Here is a 24,768-nt window from a genome sequence, read left to right as displayed (position 1 = left end):
AAAATGATCCATCCATTCTGAAAAGCTATCTGCAGTCATCCAGCCACTTTCATTGCATACAGCGATTGTTCCTGGAGGAGCACCATCTAAAAGTTCGCCCTTCATCCGTTTTCGCTTGTAGACAAGCATAGGTAGAATAGCATTTCCTGCTGCATTAGCGCAAAATATTGCTGTGGTGGTAAGACCTCTTTCTGCACTGGTCAACTTCCCCACCTGATGCCTTCCTGTCAAGCTCACCACTTTTTGCTGTTTTTTTCTGGACAGTTGAGAGCGCTGTTTCATCGGTATTGAAGATCCTAAGAGCATCTAATTTATTTTCTGCAATGATGCTTTCAAGTTTGTCAAAAAATCTGTTAACTGCTATCTTGTTAAAACCGGTACTACGCGCAAGAGATGTTGCTTCAGGTTGTCGCAAACTCAGATTGTGACGTTTCTTAAAATCTCTAAACCAGTCTTTTCCTGCCATTCCTTCTGTTTTATTAAATCTGTGAGACAAGCCATTTTTTTCTGCTATTTGGTATGCAAGACATCTTATATCGTTTCTGGTCAGGCCGAACAGCATTCCTTCCAGTTGATTGATGTGACTGACAAGCTCATTCTCAAGCTCTGCTGGGAGAACTGTCATTCTACCTCTTTGTACTACATTCCCATTCTGTCTTCCAGGCGTCTGGTTCTAATGCTGAAGTCCCTAAAGCGTTTTTTTTTTTTTGTTCATATTGTGAGCGCTTTCCTTCCCTTAATTAGCCATACAGGAGTCGTTAAGAAATGCAGATGTGTCCTGTTCGTAGCAACTGGGACTGCATCGGGATTGTGTGGATGCTCTGCAGGCCCGCTCTTCGAAGGACTTCGGTATCTGGTATGTTTTTCTTGCCATTTAACATCCCACTCTAATGGGTACCTGAAATTAGTTGTGACACCCTCGTCATTCGTCAGCCGTAGAAGAAGATGATATCGAGCGCAATATCTGAAAGTGATACTTTACTTCAAAACAGAATATAATTACGTCTTACGCGTATCCGTACGTTAAGCTCGTCATTCATGTTTGGTTTCCCTGGTATCACATGCTTTAACAGCACTATGGAAGAAGGAGCACTTGTACAAATTTGTCTTAGAACAAGGAATAGTAAATGTAGCTTTATTTTTTGTGCCTTTCTGAGCATTTCATTAGTTTTTTTTTTTTTTTATTTGTAAGTTATGGTTCACTAGTCGACCGGTGGCGTAGCATACGCCGCTATTTTGCAGTGCCGGCCTTAGGCTATTGCAACCTATGTGTCCGCAGTGTGCTCCGTACTTTCATAGGTCCCGCGCTAATTCTCGGTGTATAAATTATTAAATTAAACCATTTTATAACTTATAAGAGGTTTCCCGCGGCCTCCTGATTTACCAGGAGCTCCAGGAAATCTCCTGAAATTGAAAAATATACGGAAAAGTCCTGGAAATATCCGGAAATTATTAAAATCTTTTGAAAACTCATACAAATCTCCTGAAATATATAGACAAAAATTGTCATTTTGGGGTGTCACTCAATATGGAAAACGCAAATCCTACGCGCGATAAAAGAAAAACGGCATTATCACGTAATTGTGGAATCTGGTGAAAGAAGCTTCTCGCGCCTCAGACAAATGAAGAATTACTTGAGGTCAACAATTTTCGAAGATATATTGAAACATTTGGTAATTCTTGCTATTGAGCGTGATCTATGTAGGAAACAGAATTTTATGATATACTGAAGTCCGGCCCTGCTATTTAGTGAAGTTTGTAAAAATGTTTTGTGAATACTACTTGTTCTCCCCCCCCCTCTTTTTTTTCGCCGCTAAAGTTACGTGATGTAACTCTAGTCCGACTTGCAGAAATAAAAGAGTGATCGTTCCATGACTTCTTGGTGGTCTCAGGAATGGTTGAGCCAAGAAGAGAGTTGTATATATAGATGCTATGACAAATTCAAACAAGTTGCTCCTTCTTCCTTATTACCATTAGAGAATGGAATGGGGGCCTGAATCAGCCAGGAAAACTAATGACTTAGCAGTTTAAGTCATTGATTAACGAGCATGACTAGATTGACACATGAAATGCGTAGGATGTAACTATTTTCTCTTTTGAAGTAACGTCTGTTATATATAAGATAAGAAACTTTGTTGAAAGGAAACGAAGGAAATGGAAAGAGACAGCTTTCTCTCAGTCTACACCAAGATTGATTTCTTTTCTACACACCTACATCCGAAACTTAAGGATTTGATCATTAACATTTTCTTATAAAATATATAGCACTACAGTCACATTTTAAGCGGTCCTATTTTCTCAGTGGATGTTTCGATCACCAGCTTTGAGATCGATATTTCTTACTAGAGTCTAGAGTGATTTATGACTCAGCATATTTCTGTTTTCAAGTTGTAATATTAGATCTACATACTTAGGTCTTACATTTAGTGGCAAAAGAGGACTACGGTAAAAGATGTGAAAAGGGCTTTGACAAAACAAAATACAATTGCTATTGTGTTGAGGAAATGAATTTAAAAACAATGAAACCTCACTCTAAATAAATGTAGTAGATTTCTAAGTATCCTAACTATTGACAAGCATGCTTATAAAAAAAAAACACGCACACTAATACACACACACACACACACACACACAAGGTTTAAGCAACACATAGATGTTACAATGCTAAGTCGTTTGTTGCAAAACATTGTAGGTCAATGTGAAGGACGAAAGTGAAATGTTAGCCAATGTAAATCAAGTCAACAGACACACCTCCACACACAAAACAAAAATCACAAGGTCATTACACATCCTTGAAGTGCTTAATTGTGATAAGGTGATCACAAGAAAAAAACAACAACAACCCTAAAATACTTTATTCAAATTCTCTAGATAATAAACCTTTATAATGTTTCCATTAAGATTTGAGTTATTAGACTATTATTATTAGGGCCTACAATTTTTTTTTTTATAAAGTCAGGATTCGCATTCGTGTTATGAATTGTATGATGTATCATTAAATTCAACTCCAGAGGGTCCCTTCGTATAATTAAACTAGGTTCCTGTGTTACTTTTGCATTTGCACGCGCCTGCTAATTATAGGCTTGAGAGCCTAGAAAATAGATTCCATATAGACTGTCATTACAACCGCAATTATTTTTTGGGCCTACATTTAAGTTGTTTTTCACTGTCAACACATAGCCTATAAGGGTGAAAAAAGGGTCAAATAGTTTTCTAATTTTGGCACAAGGCTATACAGTTGAAAGTGAAGGTTGACAAACTACATTTCAGCCAATGAGATTTAAGAACGAGAAACACACCTACCAAACAACATTGTCTTCCTGCGATAGGGCAGCGTTTCTCAATCTTTTACTTGTGATACTTTCCCCCACCCCCACGAAGAAAGGCACATTCCTCGTTCCATATGCTAGGACAAATTTGTACAAATACTCCTTTTTCCCTAGTGCTATTAGAGCATGGAATGGGTTGCCTGAGCCAGCCAGGAAAACCAGTGACTTGGCAGAATTTAAGTCATTGGTTAACATGCATGACTAAATGCATGACGCGTAGGACGTAATCATCTTTTTTTGAAGTAACGTCTGTATTATATAAGATAAGAAAAAAAAAGGTAGCCTACGTCCGCTCCTAAATCTTTTTGTCTGTCTGGTAAAAAGCGTGTGCACGTTATTTTTCCCACACCCAATCTTGGATCAAGCTGAAATTTTGAAAAAAATATTTCTTTGACATGCCAACACAAGAATGAATTTTTAAAAATTAAACAATTAGACAATCATCTATCATTGGTATCTCAAAGTCTCAAACAAGGGAAAACAATTGTAATTGACTGATGTGGTGGTATAAGTTGAATTAGTTCCTTTATATTTTATATAGAGAAAAGTATAAAACTAATAAATAATAAATAATAACAATCTTTTTTCATAAACACATACCTGGCACAATGATCAGTCTATTTGCCTGGGAGGCTTATTAGCACTCGAGTTCGAATTCGGGTAGTTCAACTTTTTTTTTTTAATGCATTAAAAAGCGATCAGCTAGATATCCCTTACTTTCTCTTCCCCCCCCCCTTTTTTTTTTCCACTTGGTCCAGACAAGTGATAGTATCATAGAGCATTGAGAAAACTAAAAGCATGAAATTGCGCTAAACAAAAACAATTGGTAAAAATATTTGTAATCGCACAGATTTATTAGATCAGGAGGGAATAATTATACCCCCCACCCAAAAAAAAAAAAAAAAAAGATGTTCTACTAACTTGGAAAGCGACTCGCAGATTGTTTCCAAACCTTGATAATCACATTATTAAGCTTATCCTTATTGGGGAGATTATGTTTTATCAAGGTTCAAACAACTGAGTCTCGGTAAAAATCCCAGGTTTTGTGGTAGACACTCGGTGGGTCGAAAGAAAGATAGAAACGAGTTAACCACGCTGTAACTATTTGAATGCTTATCAGGTTAGCACTAAACGTTCTTCAATACTGTGAAGCCCAGAAAACTGAGATATGGTTTGAGCACACCGTGAATCCTTGGAAATTAACAGTTCGCTTTAAACTACTGTCCAGCGAGCACAGATCCAAGGCTCAGTAATTAAGTGTTGCCAGGACAGCGTGAAGTAGTGAACATTGCATTCAGCTGATGGCTTGTAACTGAGAGGACTGGAGAACCTTGGATGTGCACATTATCACAACACCATGCACAGAGCAAAACTAAGGGCCAAATACGAAAGTGTGATGATAGGATTTCTATTGTATTTAAATATATTAGTAGTATCTGGCAAACAAACAAAAAGTTTTATATTGATTGCTAGAGCTAGCATATAAATGTTTTTAAATGGTTTCAAGTTTCGCGGTATGATTGTAGGCTACTGAGGTGTCATTGTATGCTTCAGAGGTGTGATTGTGTGCTACTGAGGAGTGTTTGTGGATACCGAGATGTGATTGTGTGTTACCGAGATGGGATTGTGGGCTACCGAGGTGTGATTGTATGTTACCGAAGGCCTGATGGTGTTTGTAGGTTACCGATAGTGATTGTAAGCCACCGAGGTGGGGTTGTAGTCTACTGTTCAGGCGTGATTGTAAGTTTCCATGAAAATATTAAAATTCACCGATCAAGCTACAAATACAGTCTGCGGCTGCCAGATTATGATTGTAAGCTCAAAAGTTCATGATATGAATCAAGGAAATCAAATTAACACGCTTAGTCCTAACATTTTTTTTTTTCATTTTAAACATTTGTTTCTGTTTTTAAGTTAAGACAAGCGATAATTTTAGTAGGACATATTTTCTCATAGTGATATAATAGTATTTTTATTTGATAGTAAAATGTAGCCTACTAATGGCTACTAATATATAGTAGAATTATATTTTGTTTTTAGTATTTGATGATATATTCTATGGCCTCATTCAGTCGCGATAGGTCAATAAAGTTTTATTTAGCTTAGCTTAGCCTAATAATATTAATAATAATCACCGCGAATCTCTTCAAGCAATATAGATCTAACTAAACGTGCCACAAGTGCCGTATGGTAGGCCCTACTGCAAATAGCTATTGTAGACTGTAGTTGTTTTATGCTCACTTAATTCGGCTGCGTTTTCAACTGGCATATGCATGCAATTATAATACATATTTTTTGTCAACTACGTTTTGGCCTGCCAAATATATATATATATATTTTAAATTTCATAATAACGAGGATGTAAAAACAAAAAAAAATGGGGGGGGGGGGTTGCTTAGTTATAATATTAGATAATAGCATGTAAATAAAGATAAAATTTATTTCTAAACGATCAAAGACAATTCCGTTTGTGTAAAATCTATAATCTATCTAGATTCTATATCAATAAATATATAGCTATCTATTATATAATCGCGATTCTATATCTAGACTATAGATCTATATCATGGGCGTAGCCAGGGGGGGGGGTTCTTGGGGTTCAACCCCTCCCCCCCCCCCCCCCCGAAATGAAACCCCCAGGGGGGGATCGGAATTTATTGACTGATTTTTAGCTTTCATTTTGTTATTTTTTTTACGTGAGATTTTAAAACTAAACCATCACTTGCCCCAGCACAACTAAGGCCTACCAGGGGGTTTTGAGTTTGAAAAAAACCCTACCGGGGGGGGGGTTCGAGTTTAAAACCCCTAAAGAGGGTTTTTTACAGTTAAATTCCCCTCTTCTATAAAACAAAATAAAAAAAATGCAAACGACAATCCCCAAATTCCAAGAGCACAGTTAAGGAAGATTTTTATTTTAAAACCCCTCCAAAATTTACGATAAACCACTTCTTCAATATAACAAAAAAACAAAATTACTCAAAATTCTATGATCGTAGCCAAAGGGGTTTTGAGTTTAACTCCCCCCCCCCCTTTTTCAGTAGGGTTTGAAGCTAACAATTACCTCTTCAATATAAAAAAAGCAAATTACATACTAAAATTATTTGAGCGTAACCAATCCAATTGGGGGTTTTGAGTTAAAACCCCTCTCCTACAGATGGCTTTTTTTTTAAAGTTTAAAATCCCTCCAGATGGTTCTAATTTTAAGATCCCCCTACAGAGCATTTTATGGTGGAAAACCTATATCTTCAATATTATTCTAAAGCAAACTACAGTTACTAAATTCTATTATCGTAGCTAAATGGGGTTTTGAATTAAAAAAAAACAAAACTCCAGAGATTTTTTAGTTTAAAATCCCCAACAGATGATTTTGACTATAAAAGTTCCCTTTTCGATATAAAATCTATTCAAGAGAGGTTATAAATTTCTACCAGTGGCGGGCTCCATTAATAAAGTGCAGTGAATAGTCATCTGCCGAAATTGAAAAACACTAAATGTGGCTCAACAAAGATGGCTAAGACAGATTTTAGGAGTCAGTTATAGAGATCGGGTCTCAATCAAAGAAATCCTTTGCCGAACTGGGAGTCGACCCCTTGGTAAGATTGTGAAAGAGCGTCGCATGAGGTTTGCGGGACATGTTCTCCGACAAAATGAATTAGGCATAAGAAGAGTTGCGATGACATCCTAGTACAATTTGACGCCACACATTCGTGGAGGTCCTCAGAGCAGGCGGGAAGAGGCTTCAGACATTACCAGTGACAGATGTTTGTGGAATCAGCTTGACGCACAATGCGCCGAACGGCGCGGGAGGGTCAGTAAGAAAAGCACATTAGTTATTTGAATTAAAACTTTTTAATAGCAGGAAAATGCACTGCAGATACGTCAGAATAAGCATTTTGTTGGCTTTCAATACCAGAAATAGTGCTTGGCGGAGCCTTGCGCTGGGGGAGCTCCTTGCGCTCCCCCAGACCCCCTTGCTAGTAATGGCGGGGAATCTACACTTTTTCCACTAACTCCAGGAAAAACCTATTCTAGGGCACAGTAAACCTCTTCCGAAAGAATGGTCAGAATGTAATAAAGATTATGTACACACACACATATAAATACATATAAAAAAAAATTCGCCGGGAGGGGGGGTCGGGGGGGGAGAAAAAAATCCACCCCCCAAAACCCTCCCCGAAAAAAAATCCTGGCTACCCCCATGATCTATATAGATTATAGATATTATTTGATATAGATCTAGATCTTATAGACCTTTCCTTTTTGGTACCAAGACCTATAGACTATAGACACTATAGTCGTCATAGCGCGATAACTTTTGTACTCATTTGAATCACTCTTTAGAATATACAATCAAATCAACCATCATCACCATGTGTTTGCGGGAAATACGAAGATAAAAGAATTATTCCAAAATACCAGCAGTAGTCTGGTCTCGTTTGTAAACACTTCTAGATCTAGATCTACATACAGTATCATCAGTATGATACAGTACAACAGATTTACACTCTAGAATACTCTATATCTAGTCTAGATCTGTACAGATTATCAGAGGCTGAGATTGTTCTAGATCTAGAGCCTACACAGGACTAGATCTATCTAGATCCATCTACATCAACTCATCATCTACTATCTAGCTAGATTTACTTTTACAGTACAGTATAAGTATTTTACAGGGTTACTGAGCCGTGAGGGCGAGGGTAACTACTAACTAGATCTAGAGATCTAGATCTAGATTGACTAGAATAGATCTATCATCTAGAATCTAGACTAAGACTAAAGCTAAAGACTTGTCTACTCGAGTAGTTTATATGCTATTTGGACTATAGTGATAGTGTTATAGTTACTATAACAGTAAACTATAGGCCAAAATTTCAAAGTTTGACTTTGACACTATTGACAGCACATTATTTGTTAATTAATGGTTCGACATAGAAAAGAAAATCAAAATGAAGTATCAGTATCAAAATCTTCTTTAGTTTACTTTAAGTTGTTTAACTTAAGTTTAAGGAGAAAAAGGATGACTACTTATACGTATATATATTTGTTTTTGTACCCCTGCCCTAACTGGCCTAACCTAAAAATAACCTATATATTTGTTATTATTATATTTAAGGCTAAGGTCAAAGAGGGAGAGGCCCTGTGTTTTCATTTAATTCAGACAAATTTGACCCACATTATTTGATTCTGGACACCATAATTTATTTCAGACAGTCTCTATATTTAGGCATCAATAAACTCAGATTTTAATTCTATACTATCATTAACTAAATTTTAAGATCCCCAGGGCCAGACATAGCCCCTCACATGAAATCATTTTAAAACTAAGATGTTTTCCAATTATGCATAAATACGAACACAAAAAATAAAAATATGAATGAACACACTTATTCTACCAAAATTAGGTTACTGGGATAACGACTTCTACACAGACTTTTAGCCTTTTTTTATGTTTGCATGATTAGATGTGTGTTGAATGTTTGTGTTTTTTGTTTATTAATTTAATACATTTCTAATATAGATGATCTTTTGTAGTATAGTACAGGTTAGGATAGCTATTCTTGCCTAAATATCTGAATCCTCTATATTCTCTCTATAAATCTAGATCTATCTAGTAGGTCTAGATCTAGGCATTTAACTTCATTCAATGTACCAAGCTCACTCCAAACATTTGCCCATTTATTCTCTATAAAAAAAAACAACAAAAAAACAAATATATTATAAGATCATTAACATTGATGTCCAAAACTGGCTGTTCAAATTAAATTTTGGTAAGAAAATCGTAATTTAATAAAAACACCCCTTTTAAAATTTTTTAAATATGGAATCAAACAACTTGGCTAATGAATCAAATAAATCAGCTCCAAAAACAGAATAAATATTGCCGGGCTCATTAGCATAGACTTAGCCAACCAAAAAATATAATCTTACCCTAGGAAGAGGTAAAGTCATCCGGGTAACATAGGAAAAAACAACAACCTGACTTACAACTTACACATTTGAAATTCTTTTTTCCTACATAAAAAGACAACTAAATGGAAGGAAATTGGGTCAGAATCATTGGAAAATGGACAAGCACATTATACAGCACGCTAGTTTCATATTAAATTTATTTAAATATCAAAATAAAGATTTAATGACCACAAAAACAGCGAGTGTCTGAATTCATGTAATGTCCGGATTAAATAAACTACTCTAGATCTAGAATCTAGAGTAATCTTAGAATTTTATATTTAGAATCTAGCTAGACTAATCTAGACTCTAGAATTCTAGACATTCTTTTATCATTCAAGATTATTTAATATGAAATAATGATGCCGATTTTTTTTAATCGCGAGTTGGACACCCCGAAATTCCAATTTTGTCTGCTTTTAAGGATATTTGCATGAGTTTTCAGAAGATTTTAATAATTTCAGGAGATTTTCTAGACTTTTTCTTACATTTTGCAATTTCAGGAGAATTCCAGGAACTCTTTAATAAAATAAATTAAAATGGTTTAATTTAATAATTTACACCTAGAATTTGCGGGGGCCTATGAAAGTATGGGGCCCACTGCAGTAGCATAGGTTGCAGTGACCTAAGACCGACCCTGAGGTTAATCGTTAAAACATGGCCCATTTATTAAAATTCAAAAAGATAAGAAGGGGGTGCTCAGGAAATAGAAAGTGGGATTTGAAATTTCATTGTAAGAGATGTACACTAATTCATGGCTAAAAAAGTATGATCGTTGAAATGTATCCCATTTGTTAAAATAAAAAAAATATCAAAAAAAGAAGGGGGGTGTTCTGGCCATAATAAACAATATTTATATAAAGCCTATGAACAAATTGATGGGCGTAGAGTGGTTAGAGGTCTAGACAGTAGATGTAGATTATTCTAATTCTACTTCTAGATTAGGAGGTGCTGTGGCTGAGTGGTAAAATGCTTGGATTCCGAACCGGTGTCCGGCATTCAAATTGTGGTGAAGACAGGGAGTTTTTATTTAGGGATCTTCAGGAACATCTGAGTCCACCCAGCTCTAATGTGTACCTGATATTAGTTGTGCTGGCCACATGACACCCTCGTTAACTGTAGGCCACAGAAACATGCAATGACCTAGTACACATCATCTGCCCTATAGACCACAAGGTCTGAAAGAGGAACTTTACTTTTTACTTCTAGTTAAATAAATTCTAAATTTCTATTGATACTGTGATGTGGATAGTGTCTTGTCAGTCTAGATATAGATATACTCTACTATTCTCTAGATCTAGATAGAGACATAGCAAGAGTCCAGATCTAGATCTACTAGAAATTTAGTTTCTAAGTCTTGTTAACATTAAAATTCTAATCATTTTGTCGAAATCTTTTGTCTTTACGATTGTAATAAATTTGACAAAATATTATCTTTAAATTTAAAAAAAAATTTTTTTATTATCTTTAAATTCTTGAAACCTTTAGAATGTTACATTACATATAAAATAAATTATCATAATGCATATTAAACAATATTTAAAATTAATGTAAATTGTAAATTATTGTGATACAAAGTTAAAAATTAAAAATAATTATTGTATATTAATATTGTTAAGGAAATTTCATTTATAAATGTAAAAAATTTTTTTTTTCAATCAGCTTATATATAGTTAATGAAAAGAATTAAAATATTTATGCACCTTTTAATTTGCTTTGTCTTGAAATGATAATGCCCCCTCCTCCCCCCCCCACCTCTTTACAGAAAGTCCTATTGTGTTGCTGTGTATTAAGTTGGTGCAGGGTTAAGTGCCATGGATACCAACCAAGTATTGGCATTGCAGAATGCACTTCCTTCATCAACAGATTTAAAAATGGAAGCACAGAACTTAAATGTGTACCATGTAGAAGTTTTACAAAGTCCTTGCAGGTGATTAAGACACTTTAGTTATTCACTTAATTCACACACACACACATACACAAAAGAATAATTTGTGGGCATAGTCTTGAAGTAACAGTGTATATTTATTTTCTTCTTTCATATTGTTTTAAATGTTTGTTGCATGTTTTGTCATAATTAAAAATATCTAGTGTAAGTTTAACTTTTAAAGTGTCCTTGAAATATTATTTATTTAGTACTGCATGTCAATTCTGATTAGAAACATTTTAAATTTGAATAATGTTGCAAATGGTAAGACTGTAACAGAGAAATACAGTTATTTGGAAATAGTTTAACCATGTTCAGATGTCTCAAATCCTTGGTTTTTAAATAATTCATAGAAAGATGAAGATTATTAAAAGGTTTATTTATATTCTTTTTTTTTTAGTACAGTGCGAAGGATCCAAATCAAAGAAAAAGTTTTAGATTTGCTTTATGCTAAAAAGTCAGCCTTTGGGGATTTAATGATTCAAGAATTTGAAGATCCATTTTTAGCTCAAAATGTCCAGTATGTTGCTCTGTATGATATTGATTTGCCAGGAATTGAAAAGAAAGTAAGTATCAAACTTTAAGAAATTATATGTAATGTTGGCGCACAGAAAGCAGAGTTTTTACAGACATGTTCATACACTAGATTCCAATAGCTGGTCCCTAAATGACTCGTATTTGTCAACTCTGAATCTGTGTCTACAAAGTAATTTTGTCTCTCTATTTGTGTCAGGTGATAGATCTCTGCACAGCTTCCCTCTTTGTACATATATTTCAATTGAATACAGATGGGGCTGGAACTGAGGAGCTAGATGAAGAGAACTTATCAGCTGCAAGTCATTGGCTACTGCCATCATTTGACTTTCATGGACTGTGGGATACACTTGTCTATGATGATGTAATCAAATCAAGGGTAAGTAAATGCCTCAAGTCAAATTGAAATAAAATATTCTGCATTTTGACAGTTTTCATGTACACAATTTAATCTAAAGTTGATATTATAATACAAATAAGAAGGAAATATCATTTATATAATTTTAGTTATTTCCACTAATAAATCACTATGCATAATAAGTTGATGCATAATTTCAACCTTGACCAAGAATTTAAAATTAACTTGAAAAGAAATTTTCATAAAAATTACTTGAAGCTTAAATATATTGTAGTAAAAAATTCATATAAATGTCACTAGCAAGAATAATTAAAAAAAATAGTTTTTAAAAATATTTTTAAACCACTACATGTGAGGTTTGTATGCACTTAAGTATGCATCTTAAAGTAAATATATTGATAATAAGATGAGTGTGTGTATGTATTTGCAGCTGCTGAACTATGCCAGCACAACTCTCATGTTCTCAGACAAAGCTGTTGACAGCAATATCATTTCCTGGAACAAGGTAGTTTTACTTCATGGTAAGTGAGACCAACACTATCCTTTAAAAATTATTCACTGTCCTAAGTAAAATTGTCTGTTGCATCTATTTGTGTAGTCTTTTTATTAGGCGTTAATTTTTGTATACTTTAATACTACTTGAAATATATAAACATCTTAAATGATCCTAAATTTCTATCTAAGTATTTTATCTAAGAAAAAAATTTCATTTTTTTTAATAGCAATCCACTTAATAAATTGACTTTAGGGAATTTTACTTAAGTCATTTTTTCCACCTCAATTTACTGTTGTCAACTGTGCAGCTTAAAATTATGAAATATATCAGAGGTCATGTTATTTATAAATATTTAACTCCTTGGTTAGGTCCTCCTGGTACAGGTAAAACATCTTTGTGTAAAGCTCTAGCCCAGAAACTGAGCATCCGGTTTTCAGATCGTTATACGCATGGTCAATTAGTGGAGATAAATAGTCACAGTCTTTTCTCAAAATGGTTTTCTGAGGTAATTGTTTTTTTATTGGCATTTTTTTTGTTCCAAGCTACACAAACTATTCACATTCAACTCTTACTATAGATTGAACTTCACAAGACCACCCATGTTCAACTCTTATTATATTGAATTAAACTTCACAGGATGATCTACATTTATATCCACATAATATATTTCAATTATTTTTTTTTTTTAAGTAACACATTCATTAGAACAAATAATTAGGCTTTGAAGTAGGATTAAAATATTAGGAATCACAAATGAGTAAAAGCTATCCTGTGTATTTTAAAAGTTGAAAACACAAATTTTGTTCACTTCTAACAAATGTTACTCTATACTTTCAGATTAACTATTTCCACAAATTCTTTTTGCTTTATTTATCATCTAGAGTGGTAAATTGGTTATGAAGATGTTTCAGAAGATACAAGAGTTAATGGACGATCCTCACGCATTAGTCTGTGTCCTAATTGATGAGGTTTGTTTAAAAAAATATATAAAAAAGCACAATTTAAGTTATTTCACTATGATTAGCTGAGACCTTGATATTTAGTACAGAATAGCTAATGGATTTATCTCTTGTATTCAACAGTTATTAAATTACTCCATAATTTGTAAATGATCTTGTCTTTTTATTTGTAATTATAGAATAAATGGATCAGAGAAAAAGCATTAAAAAAAAGCTTAGCACTTTAATCCAAGTAAAAGGAATTATAGGAAGGAATGAATAAAGTGCATCTGAATATCACATGAACCTTCTATCATTGCACTTGATGGGAATGTTAAATAGATTTCCTAACATCTCATCCACCAAGCTGATACTCATGATTTGCCACTTTATAGCAGTCAATGAAAGTATATACAAATGAAGTAGCTTCATTGAAGTACTTGTTTAGTGGATTACCTTTTAAGGGATGTGATCAATTTTTCTTATCATTGCTTGTGGAACTCTTCAGACACTAAGATCTGCAAAGCTTTCTTTCAATTTTGATTAGTTAGGGTCCAGAGTCTTAAGAATTTAAACAAAATGAAAGCTTTAAGTCACTAATGAGCAATCTCTCCTGTGAAATTTCCTATGCACTTCTGCTAATTCTCCTTGATTTCAATTGACTTTCTTTGTTAGTGCTAGTGTATAAGGCATTTGGATGAAATATTTCTGACATTTTTGTTATGCTTAGGTGGAAAGTTTGACAGCTGCTAGAAAAAGTTCAATGAATGGTGTTGAGCCATCTGATGCTATCAGAGTGGTGAATGCTCTGCTAACCCAGTTAGATCAGATCAAAAAGTGAGAGATAAGTAGATTTGAAATACTTTGTTCAAAAGAAGTGTTTTTAAAATTATTTTTTTGTATTATTAAACTCTTAAGCCTCAAAGAATTCACTGAATCAAAAGTTTACTTTAAATTGACTTATTTAATAAACTTTATAAAGTACCAGTAGAGTTGTTCTTTTTGAGATAAAGAGCATGTTTAACAAAGAAAGAAATTAAAATGAAATGTAAGAAAAAATTTCTGAGTAAAAATTGAGACAAACAGACATATATTCATTTAAAAGGCTCTTTTGTAATGATTTTATTTTATTTAAAGGAAAATGTTTTGCTTAAGAAAGTTTTAGTCCTAACGTTCTATAAGACTAACTTTAGACAATATGTTTAAAAAAAAAAGTAATCTATTACTTTTTTTTTTTTTTTAATTTGTGCATCTTAGTTGAAGTGACTAAGAAAACGTATTATTTCTGTTATTATGAGCAACACTATTTTTTGTCCTAAAATCCCATCTCGACAGTAACTTATTATCTCCCTCTTTGCTCAACTATGGAATACTATGGATGTCGAAATAGGAAAAAGTTAACTCTGTTTTTTTTTTAACATAATCAGTCTTAAATATATATATATATATATATATAAATCCATCAAAATTTTATTTCTAAAATGCTATTGTAATAATTGAAAATCAGTAGATTCAGTTGCAGACTACATTGTATTATTAATGCAGTTAAAAATTATTTTGACCGTATTCAAACAGGACTATTAGAAAAGTACTTATTTTTCTCAGAAACTTCACTGTTAAATTGTTTTTTTTTAAATTGATTTCAATTTTCATGAAAAAAATAAATTATTCTCTATTTTTGCATCTCATTAGAGAAAAAACATTTAATGTTTTTTATGTAATTAAAATCTTCCAGGTACCCTAACGTTTTGATTCTAACAACTTCTAACATCACTGGGGCCATAGACTTGGCTTTTGTTGACAGAGCAGATATAAAACAATATATAGGCCCACCTTCAGTACGAGCCATCTATACTATTTATTTATCTTGCATTAAAGAATTAATGAAGGTAAATTTTGTTTGCATTTTGTCTCCAAGATACCATCACCCATATTACTCCTTGTATTATAAACAAAGTCTCAAAAATAGAAAAAATTATTCAAGATTTGCATTATTTTGTTTAATGTTTATTATTTGTAAAAAGCATCATATGGAAATATTTCTTATTGGTAACTTGTAACTTTAAAAATTTTATCTTTGCATCTGTAGTGTGGTATAATAAGCCCAACTCAGCCACTGATGGATATACGAGGACTTGAAGCTACCAGGTTTATTGAGAATGGAGCAACATATCACAGTTTGTATTTATATAAAATAGCCAGGTAAAATATTTCCACATTCCATCATCTTGTATTATACTATTATAAAGTAAATGATTAACAACTTGAAAGAATTAAGCTTCTTGTCTTTAACTAGTATAGTTTACAAAATGATAATGTTTTATTTTGGAAAGCTTGTTGCCGACTTCCTTACTTGTGTTATTTTAGAAATCATAGAGAGCACATGAATCAATGTTTTAAAATGCAAGGAATGAAATAAAATTAATGTTAGTCTTTTTTTTTTTGGTGAGGCTGTTTTGTACAATACTAGTCTTAAATTTCTCTGACACATTCCCCATCTACCTTTTTATTTCCATTAACTGGTATTGTCTAAACTTATTTCTATTTTTTATTCCTAGTAAGAGTCTTGGACTGAGTGGAAGATCACTAAGAAAGCTTCCATTTCTGGCTCATGCTCTGTATTTGCAGGTAAAATGTCATAGGACAATGTCACTGTCAGCATGTACTTTAACATTGTTATATCTTCTGAAATTTTAACAAGTGTGTTTTTGTGTCATTTTAAAATTTCACTTCACGTTTTTTTTTTCTTTATCCAAAAAAGGGCAGTCCTGTGGCTCTAGAGAGCTATTTTGAGGCCATGTCACAGACAGTGGATAGACAGTTTCAAGAAAATGAAGATTTAACAAAAATATAGTCTAATATTTAATGTGATGTTTTAGAAAGTTACCTTAGAATTAAAATGTTACACAATTGTATAGAATGAAAAGTGTGTAAATATATTAATCTTTTATCATTTTCATCTACTCTTGATACATAAAGAAATCAATGTCTTAAGAGACAATGAATGTTATGTGTGTTGTTTTTTTTAAAACTGTTTTTAAAATAACTTATGTTACAAATTTAAATGAAGCCTAATAAAATGAATGCATAGAAATAAACATTTTATTTCTTTAAATTCACAGAATGAAAAAAATCAAATGATTTTTCAGTAAAATACTAACAGCAAATATCTACTAAAATATATGACTTGTCATTTCCTATTTTTCTTGATTAAAGCTTTTCACAGACTCATGGATTCACATTTTGTTTGGCAATTTTAAACTGATGGCAAAGACAAGTCTTACATTCACAGTGTTCCCTTATTTAAATGTTAAAAAAGTGAGTTCATTGAAATCTCTATAGTATTTGATAATGAAAACTTTGAAATATTCATGCCTTTAAACAATTTCTGACAAGACCTTTTAATCAAATGAACACTAGATTATATCAGTAAATGTATTTGTTTAAAAAACAAGTGTACAACATTTAGCATAGACTTTCACAGAATAATGAGCTGAATTGTACAAAAATGAAATATGATGAATTTACACATCAATTGGTTAAAAAAAAAAAAAAGAATATATAACAAATTGAATTTGAATACCTTAATATAGAAACAATGATCTTTGCATGGCTTATATAAGAATTGCAAATATTTCTGCAAAATAAATTCGAAATGAATTGTTGCTACATATGGAATTGGGCTCTATACCTCTACTAACCTAAAGGGTTAAAGAATAAAGATTTAAAAAAAAAAGTTTTGACCTTCTAATAAATAAATATAATAAATAAATATTTTTCAATTTATTTGGACCTTATTTCTTTTAAAGTCAAACTGTACTCTGAGACATAGTTCTGAGATTCAGAAAATAAATCTTTTTTTTTTGTTGTTTGCAACACTAAAAAGACAAAACAAAATGACAACTAAAAGTGTATTTCTTGGATGAACTTTCAGAAAAATCTTATTTTAATAACAAATAAACTTAATTTGTATTCAAATGTATAGGAATTAATAACTGTGATAACGGGTATTGAGGTGTGCGCTTTAATGGTCACTCTTAAAAATACGGTATGCACTTTGAAAATAGAGAAAATGAAGCAGCCAAAGGTGAGAAAAAGGACCACGAGTAGGGAATAGAGTTATGTATACTGTGTGATGGAAGAGATTCCAATGCTAACAAGTGTTAAAATTTTAATTAAATAATTCAGCATTTAATGTTTAAAATTGATTCCAGGTAATTATCAAAACCAGCCACCACGCTTAAAGTTTTTTTTTCTGTTTCCTAACACTAACTTGTGGTCCTTAACCGCAGCTTAGCTCACATATATGAGAAGACTTTTAAAGCCTTTAAGGTTTTTTTTATACGTCCAGCATTTATTAGGTACACTTTGTAAATTGTGTAATATTAGCTTCTGAGGCTAAAAACCAAAGTTAAAAACTGTTCATAGGAGATTTGGATCCACCCATCTTGGTCTGTGTCAAAGGCCCTAAAAGAACTTGTCAAGGTCTGCAGAAAAAAAAAATTTTTATTAAGTTAAAACAGTTTTATCAGCAATGGATTATTAGCATAAATAGACATTAGAATCATGATGCTACCTGGAGAACAACAGCACACTGAACAAAGTCATCAAATGCTACAGTTCCACGACCTTGTCTGTCAAATTTACGAATCAAAATGTCATAAAACTGATCAGAGAGACGATATCCTGTAACACAGCAAATAAATGTTACAACTTATGAGCAGTATGTATCTTCAAATAAATGTGAAAAACAAAGAAACAACAGACTAAGCCTGTCACTCATGGTTCTTAAACACTGAATAACAATTTTGTTTCAAATCAAATAGTTATACATTATGCTTCTCATGAAGAGCTATTTACAGAAATACCTCCCCCCCCCCCCCCAAAAAAAATAGATTAGCAAAGGCATTCAATAAAAAATAATGTTTCTGAATGCTGGCACAAGGACAGTAACTTAGCAATGAAATGTTCATGTTTACCTAATACTGAACAAAATCTGAGAAAATCAAGACTTAAAAAAGAATTTATTAGAATGGAAATAAAAACAAAATAGAAAAGAATTTTATTAAATCACCAAAGCTTGTTAGAGCAGTTTTCAACTCTGTCTTGTCTATGGAGCCTGAGTTATCTCTGTCATAAGACCTGAATGTATTCTGCCAGTCAGTGACATACTTCCACAGGGAGACAAACTCTTGGAAGTTGATGGTGCCTGAATTGTCCCGATCAAACATGCCTGCAACAAAAACATTTTTAAAAAGCCTGTTTATTATATCAAAACATTTAATTTTCTAATATTTTATCAGCATGATAAAAAGTAAAGTTCTTACCTATCATTAATCTTACAGTCTCTGGGTTAAAAGGTGTCCAAGTGCCTAAAATACAAGTAAAAAAAACATGCTCAGGACTAAAACTATTTTTATTTTAAAATTTTTTCCTCAAGTAATAGTTGTTGCTTTTTTTTAGGTTAAAAGGACATGATACTCAAACCAGGTATAATAGTTAATGTTTTAAGCAATAAAAGCTTTACGCAGATTTATGAAAGGTTTAATTCATATTTTCTTGGCTTACTATTTTACAATATATACATACAAAATTTCACATTTTCAATTTAAAAAAAAAACAAAACGAAATGACTTATTGTTAGATAATTATCATCTTGTATAGCATACATAAATGAAAGATAAACAATAACTTTATTCTTTTCAAAAACAATACCTGTATAAATTTTTAAAGACAATTATATATACAAAGCCAAAATCATTTTTTTATTGTAGCTTTTCTATAAGTATACATAGGTATACATCAAGCAGGGAAACTAGGCGAAATGTTAATATCAAGCAAATGACCAAAAACAAAACCCATACAACATCTGTCTTCCGAAGAAGTTTACTCTATAATGTTAAAATCCCTAGGAAGAAGAGGCAAATAGTTCAGTGGATTACTGCAATTCAATAATTTGACAGATTTAAACTTGAATTATAAGGCCATTTTGTTTTCATTTAGTCAAAACTAGATATTTATAGTTTTAGACCCTCAGTTCTTGTCTTATTGTATTTTTTTTAGCAAAAAAAAAAAAAAAAAGTTGAATTATGCTGATCACATAATACTCCAGGAAGCTGCAAAGAAAAATTTTTTAAAACCTTAAGTAACAATTTTGTATCTCTCTAAATCAAAATTAACTATTAACTAAACATTGTAATGTGATTTTAAAAGTTCTATCTAGATGTAAAAATTATACCATTTTTTACAGCTTTAATTCCTATATAAACATAATCAATGGAGTTTATTTTACTATAAGAGACATTACTGCTGAAGAGATTTCTGATCCAACAGTAAGTTAACTATGATGATTATTTTACAGCTCTTAACTCAAAACTAAAACAATAATTGCAATATTCATAAAACAAAAATTAAAAAAAAAAAAAATTCTATTAAGTATCTAGAGCTAATGCAAGCAAAATTGCTGTTTTTTTGTTAACCCTTGTGCCTTGATTTCTACCATTTTTAGTTATCTTGATCTTTTATTTTGGGGGTTAGTCTGCAAACGCTTACCATTAGATAAAGCTCTTTGTAATTCATTGGCTGAAATTGAACCACTGCGATCTGTATCAATCCTGAGAAAGCAATTATCAAAAAAAGAAAATGTGAATTCTAAAGAGACATTTTAAAGTCCCTCCCTCACAAAAAAGTTTTCTTCAAGGTGTTATATTTAGGCAAGCCCAAAAGACAGTCTGGACTTTTTCAATCCCAAAGATAATGTATAAACTATGATCAACAAGGCACAAGGGTACACTGAAAAATGACACATATTGTACCCAAGATTCCATAAAAAGAAATATACAGGCTATTTTCTGGGCTTGTCAGGGCTAGGGCTGTAACAATGTCTTCCAAAAAATATTTTTTTCTGAAGTCATACTGCATGAATAGCTTAATAAAAGAGTTATTTGTACCAAGAGTCATTGTTACAGCCTGTAATAGCATGTAATAAAAGACATTTATATACCCTGCACTACTAAGTACCATCTTTAAATGAAGCAAAGAACTTGATTATATCCTCAGTAACATTACCTAGACAAAGTCTGGAGGAGGGGTGTGTGATTTATTGCACTTAAAGAGTTTAAATTAAAAACAACTTCTAAGAAATGTTTCTAAGTTGTTACATTATATTTGTTTATTAATTAATTTATTTAGAATAACTTTTACTTTAAAAAATGTCACCTACGTTTCACATTTATGAAACAAACTGGATATATCTCCATAATATAAAAATATTAAACACCCAAAGCAACACTTACATCAATGCATTATAAAAACCCCAGTCACAAAAGTCCATTGTATTTAGAGCTTAGATATAATATATAAATGGTTAATAATAATATCTAATGTTTATGATAGTGCAGAATAAATGTCTTTTATTACAAAATAACATAGTCTTACCATTCCCTAGTGCTTGTTGAAGTTCTACAGCACTTACATGTCCACTTTTATCCTTGTCCACACTAGAATAATTTAAAGGTCATTTATAAACATTTATGTCTTAATAGAAATTTTTGGGAGAGGACATTTTTTTCCTTTTTTTTTTTTAAAAAGGCTTAAGTTCACTAAAAAAAAAACAAGTTAAAAATAACCAGAACCATCAATATTTCAAATAACTATGTAAGTAAACACTGAGTTATGTTATGATGAAATAAAGCTAAAATTTAGATTTTAGATCTCCTTTAGAAGTCATCCTCAACTAGTTTGAATTTATAAAACATATAATATATGTTTGTATTTGTATATATTTATAAATCTTAGTATTTTAAGCCCATTTTTTTTTACCTTATCAAGAAGCGAGAGCAATAAATGTTTAAGTTACCTCTTAAATAATTAAAATTAATTATTTATTAATAAATTAATAATAAAGGCCAACTCTGCATTAACATCCAACATAATTGAAGATAAAAAAAAATAACACAATTATAATTTAAAAAAAAAATGCTTAAGAAACCATATCCTTGTAAATGTTTTTAATTGAAGATACTGCACAATGATCCTGTGTGTCTAGCCTGCTCACTTCAATGTGACTGTGACCTAAATAATGTACCGGGTCGATCAATAATTATCTCTCTTCTGGTACTGTGTTGATGATAATATGCTTAGTACCTACTTGGTCCATCAATAATTAGGGCACCAAGGAGAGACAAAATAAGAAAGAGGGAGAGCAGGGTTGTGCTCCACAACTTCAAATAGTCTCTTTGAGCTAATGAGCCATCAGACTTAAAAATAGCCATAAGCCCATGACCCATTTCCTTAACTACCGGGTAGTAAAAAATAATAATTCCACACCTCTTGAGTTTGACCTCATCAAGAACTTAGTCTTTACAAGGAAAAGGAAATAGTATGTGTCGGAAGTGAAGAAAAAAGGTGCATGTGCAGCAGCACTATATAGTAGTAATTTGGTAAACATTCAAATAAAAACGTTTTAGCAATAAAAAGTGAACTGATCAAACCTCTATACAAATCGGGGCTGATCGAGCTTCGCACTTTACTATAGATCTAGATCTGCCTAGATCTAAATGTGTCTGAACTACTCTAGATAAAAGGTTCCTCTAACAGTTAGTGGGAAAAAATTTTTTTCTTTCTCTTACTATGTCCAAAATATTTGAATCACAAAAATTAGAAATTTTCAAATAACAAGGAAAAAAATATTGGTCTCTGTACATCTAACTTTTTTAAACATACACTTAAGAAATTCATTCAGCTTTTCAATGATACAAAAATTATTATGATTAAACGAGTCAACGACCCTTTAAAACTTAGCACACTTTTTTCATGTACTAAAATTTCACTAAGGTAGGGATGACCTTTTATAAATAATAACCGTTTTTTTACATTAGTAAAATAAAATTAGTGTACACTAAAACATGTAAAATTGAAGAGAATCATTTCTTTATACTGTTTTTTTGGACAGTTGATGTCAAGACACTAGTGTCTAGAAGCTAAAATCTGTAAATCTAGGTATCTAAAATATTCTTTCAAATAAATATACTTCAATAGATCTAAATCTTAAATCTGAAGATTCTTTTTCTAATCTACACTATTGTTCTATAACCAGATAGATCTAGATCAATTTAAAAGCTTATTGTGTTGAAAACTTGACAACCAGAAGCATTTTTCTTTTTATAGACTATTCTAAAAAAATTAGATAAATTTTAGTTTTTCGTAATATACTTTTTCTAAATGATATTTTAAAATTTTAATTTCATTTTGATTTGCTACTTATAAATTAAAATTCCTCCTTTGAAACTGTATAATTTGATATATACTTTTGTATATATATGTATTCACAATAGTTTTTGAAATATTCACATTTAAAATAAATTGCTTCACTCTTTAAAAAATTTCTCTATAAAAAGTCCATAGGATGTCAGGACGCTTCGGACAAACTTAAAATCACAATAACTTTTGAACCAATAGAATAATGCTAGCATCATAAATTTGACGTTGTTGGAAAGCATTTTTCATCCTCTTTCAATCTATTACACATTTGTTATTGTTGGTATAGGATCAATTTAATTTTATTGGTGCAACTACTAGTCTTAGTGTTAGAGTCTAGACTCTAGATCTACTTAAGATTACAGAAGCATGAACAAAACAATAATAATAATATAATAAAATAGAAGACTAGATTGTCACTAGATGAGAATAAGATCTAGTTTAGTCATATGATATATAGATTATAGTCAAAGCTATCAAAATAATGGTAAAGGCTCATTTTATTTTTAACAAATATTGTGGGGTGTTCGCTAATATCAGAAAATTGGAGGTGTTCATTAGTTTAGACGAAAATTACTATAAAATGACTAGATCTAGAAATCTAGATAATAATTCAAATTGATAGATCTAGGTCTAGAAATTCTAGATTTATCTTATAGATATGTGAAAATCAGTTAGACCGGAAGTTAAAAAATGGCATCAAATTTTGAGATCGTTTTTTTCTTACTTTCTGTACATAGCCCCATAATTGAAATCGATTATGATTTTAAATCCATTGTAATCGTGGCTAAAAGAGGTGAATATGGATACATTTTATATTGAGGAACACTTTTTTTCATGTGGACTTAAAAAAAAAAATGTGTATTTTCTTACTTTTTGTTTACTTGAAAGTATATGTATTTTTCTTTTTACTGATACTCATTTCAGGTTACGTTTTAGAACTTGATTTTTTTCATAATTATAAATGAAATCAGATTTGTGAGCTAGAAATTTACTTATAATACTAGATCTACTAGAGTCTATTAAATTTCTTATTTAATAAGTAGATTTATCCTCTACGAAACTCAATTCCAACTTTTTAACTTTTTGAGCGGGGGGTGTGTCTCGCTGGCTTAGAGAGCGAGACGCTCTCATCTTAGTTGTTCCATGTCAACCAATGTTAGGTCAAAACGCCACAAAAAAAAATCATAACTTTCTAACTGTTTAACTTACATTCATAATTTATACACCATTGGAAAGTCCTTTCAAAGTATTTTAATAATGTACTAACGAAAAATTGTTTTTTCAAAGATAATTTTTTTATTTCACATCCCTATGCCTATATCTTAGTATCTAGATTGGACCTAGATGATTAATATTATAGTATAGATAAATAGATCTAGATCTCTTCTAGATTAGTTCTGTGTGTGTCACAGTCTCACTCAGTGAGTGACAGTGTCACGTGTGAGTGTGTCACTAGTGTGTACAGGTAACAGTGTAGCAGAAGCTTACCTCTGAAAAATTCCTGATAGAAAGTTTTGATCCACACCTGGTGGAGGTGCTGGCTGTCCATATCCTTGATTGTATCCAGCTGGCTGGCCATAGCCTGCTTGCTGCCCATATCCATAAGACATGATGAGATAGATCTAGACCTAGTCACCTATATAGAGATCTACAGTTTATAAAGTCTATTCAGTTCTCTGATTTTATGTCGTAAGCAGGATCGTATAATATAGATCTAGATCTAATTTGGAAACAATTTTATTTAGCCTACTCACTTCCGTGTATAGATTATATTAAAAAGGAGCCACCATCGTGAAACGAATCGATCTAAATCAACAATCTTTGAGTTACATAGAGATTTAAGTATATAGATCTAGATCTATATAGATCTAGGTATATCTTTTTTAAATATTCACATATTAAAACATTTTTCACTAATTTTAAACAGTAAGTGTATCTAGTTTGTGGAATATAACGATTACCACATCGGAGTTTTA

At 31.8% G+C, this 24,768-nt stretch overlaps 2 protein-coding genes across 8 annotated transcripts; one reads left to right on the top strand and one right to left on the bottom strand.

The window, feature by feature from the left end:
• Nucleotides 1-7,679: 7,679 nt before the first annotated feature.
• Nucleotides 7,680-17,089, top strand: LOC106074296 (pachytene checkpoint protein 2 homolog). Of its 5 annotated transcripts, none has more exons than XM_056035394.1 (12): nt 7,680-7,807; nt 11,044-11,208; nt 11,606-11,771; nt 11,939-12,118; nt 12,528-12,618; nt 12,962-13,098; nt 13,475-13,561; nt 14,262-14,368; nt 15,267-15,420; nt 15,621-15,733; nt 16,090-16,159; nt 16,293-17,089. In XM_056035394.1, exons 2-12 carry the CDS (start codon nt 11,093-11,095, stop codon nt 16,383-16,385), a joined length of 1,314 nt encoding a protein of 437 aa, XP_055891369.1. In that variant the 5' UTR covers nt 7,680-7,807; nt 11,044-11,092; the 3' UTR covers nt 16,386-17,089. The 5 variants fall into 5 exon arrangements, with proteins under 5 accessions (XP_055891369.1, XP_055891370.1, XP_055891367.1 ...); XM_056035395.1 differs by having other exon boundaries at nt 7,702-7,817; XM_056035392.1 differs by having other exon boundaries at nt 7,704-7,980.
• Nucleotides 16,618-24,564, bottom strand: LOC106074295 (programmed cell death protein 6-like). 3 transcript variants are annotated; one of them, XM_056035397.1, is made up of 6 exons: nt 24,281-24,564; nt 20,969-21,030; nt 18,859-18,903; nt 18,606-18,764; nt 18,108-18,217; nt 16,618-18,018 (listed from the first exon to the last, which is right to left on the bottom strand). In XM_056035397.1, the coding sequence occupies exons 1-6, from the start codon at nt 24,400-24,402 to the stop codon at nt 17,917-17,919; spliced, it is 600 nt and encodes a 199-aa protein (XP_055891372.1). In that variant the 5' UTR covers nt 24,403-24,564; the 3' UTR covers nt 16,618-17,916. The 3 variants fall into 3 exon arrangements, with proteins under 3 accessions (XP_055891372.1, XP_055891373.1, XP_055891374.1); XM_056035398.1 differs by lacking the exon at nt 20,969-21,030 and adding an exon at nt 20,084-20,145; XM_056035399.1 differs by lacking the exon at nt 24,281-24,564 and adding an exon at nt 20,084-20,145 and having other exon boundaries at nt 20,969-21,004.
• Nucleotides 24,565-24,768: the final 204 nt, after the last annotated feature.

The sequence above is a fragment of the Biomphalaria glabrata genome, chromosome 7 (genome assembly GCF_947242115.1).
Source record: "Biomphalaria glabrata chromosome 7, xgBioGlab47.1, whole genome shotgun sequence".
NCBI classification, from domain to species: Eukaryota; Metazoa; Mollusca; class Gastropoda; family Planorbidae; genus Biomphalaria; species Biomphalaria glabrata.
Note: the sequence above shows the minus strand (reverse complement) of the source record. Positions and strands in the feature narration are given on the sequence as shown.

What these genes read in the sequence shown, in the direction of transcription:
- LOC106074296 (XM_056035394.1), top strand. Translation starts at nt 11,093, where the DNA reads ATGGATACCAACCAAGTATTGGCATTGCAGAATGCACTTCCTTCATCA. An exon ending in TGCCAGGAATTGAAAAGAAA is followed by an intron (nt 11,772 to 11,938) that starts GTAAGTATCAAA and finishes TATTTGTGTCAG; the next exon opens with GTGATAGATCTCTGCACAGC. An exon ending in TCTCAAAATGGTTTTCTGAG is followed by an intron (nt 13,099 to 13,474) that starts GTAATTGTTTTT and finishes TTTATCATCTAG; the next exon opens with AGTGGTAAATTGGTTATGAA.
- LOC106074295 (XM_056035397.1), bottom strand. Translation starts at nt 24,402, where the DNA reads ATGTCTTATGGATATGGGCAGCAAGCAGGCTATGGCCAGCCAGCTGGA. An exon ending in CTATCAGGAATTTTTCAGAG is followed by an intron (nt 21,031 to 24,280) that starts GTAAGCTTCTGC and finishes AAATTATTCTAG; the next exon opens with TGTGGACAAGGATAAAAGTG. An exon ending in AACTGCTCTAACAAGCTTTG is followed by an intron (nt 18,218 to 18,605) that starts GTGATTTAATAA and finishes GCTGTGTTACAG; the next exon opens with GATATCGTCTCTCTGATCAG.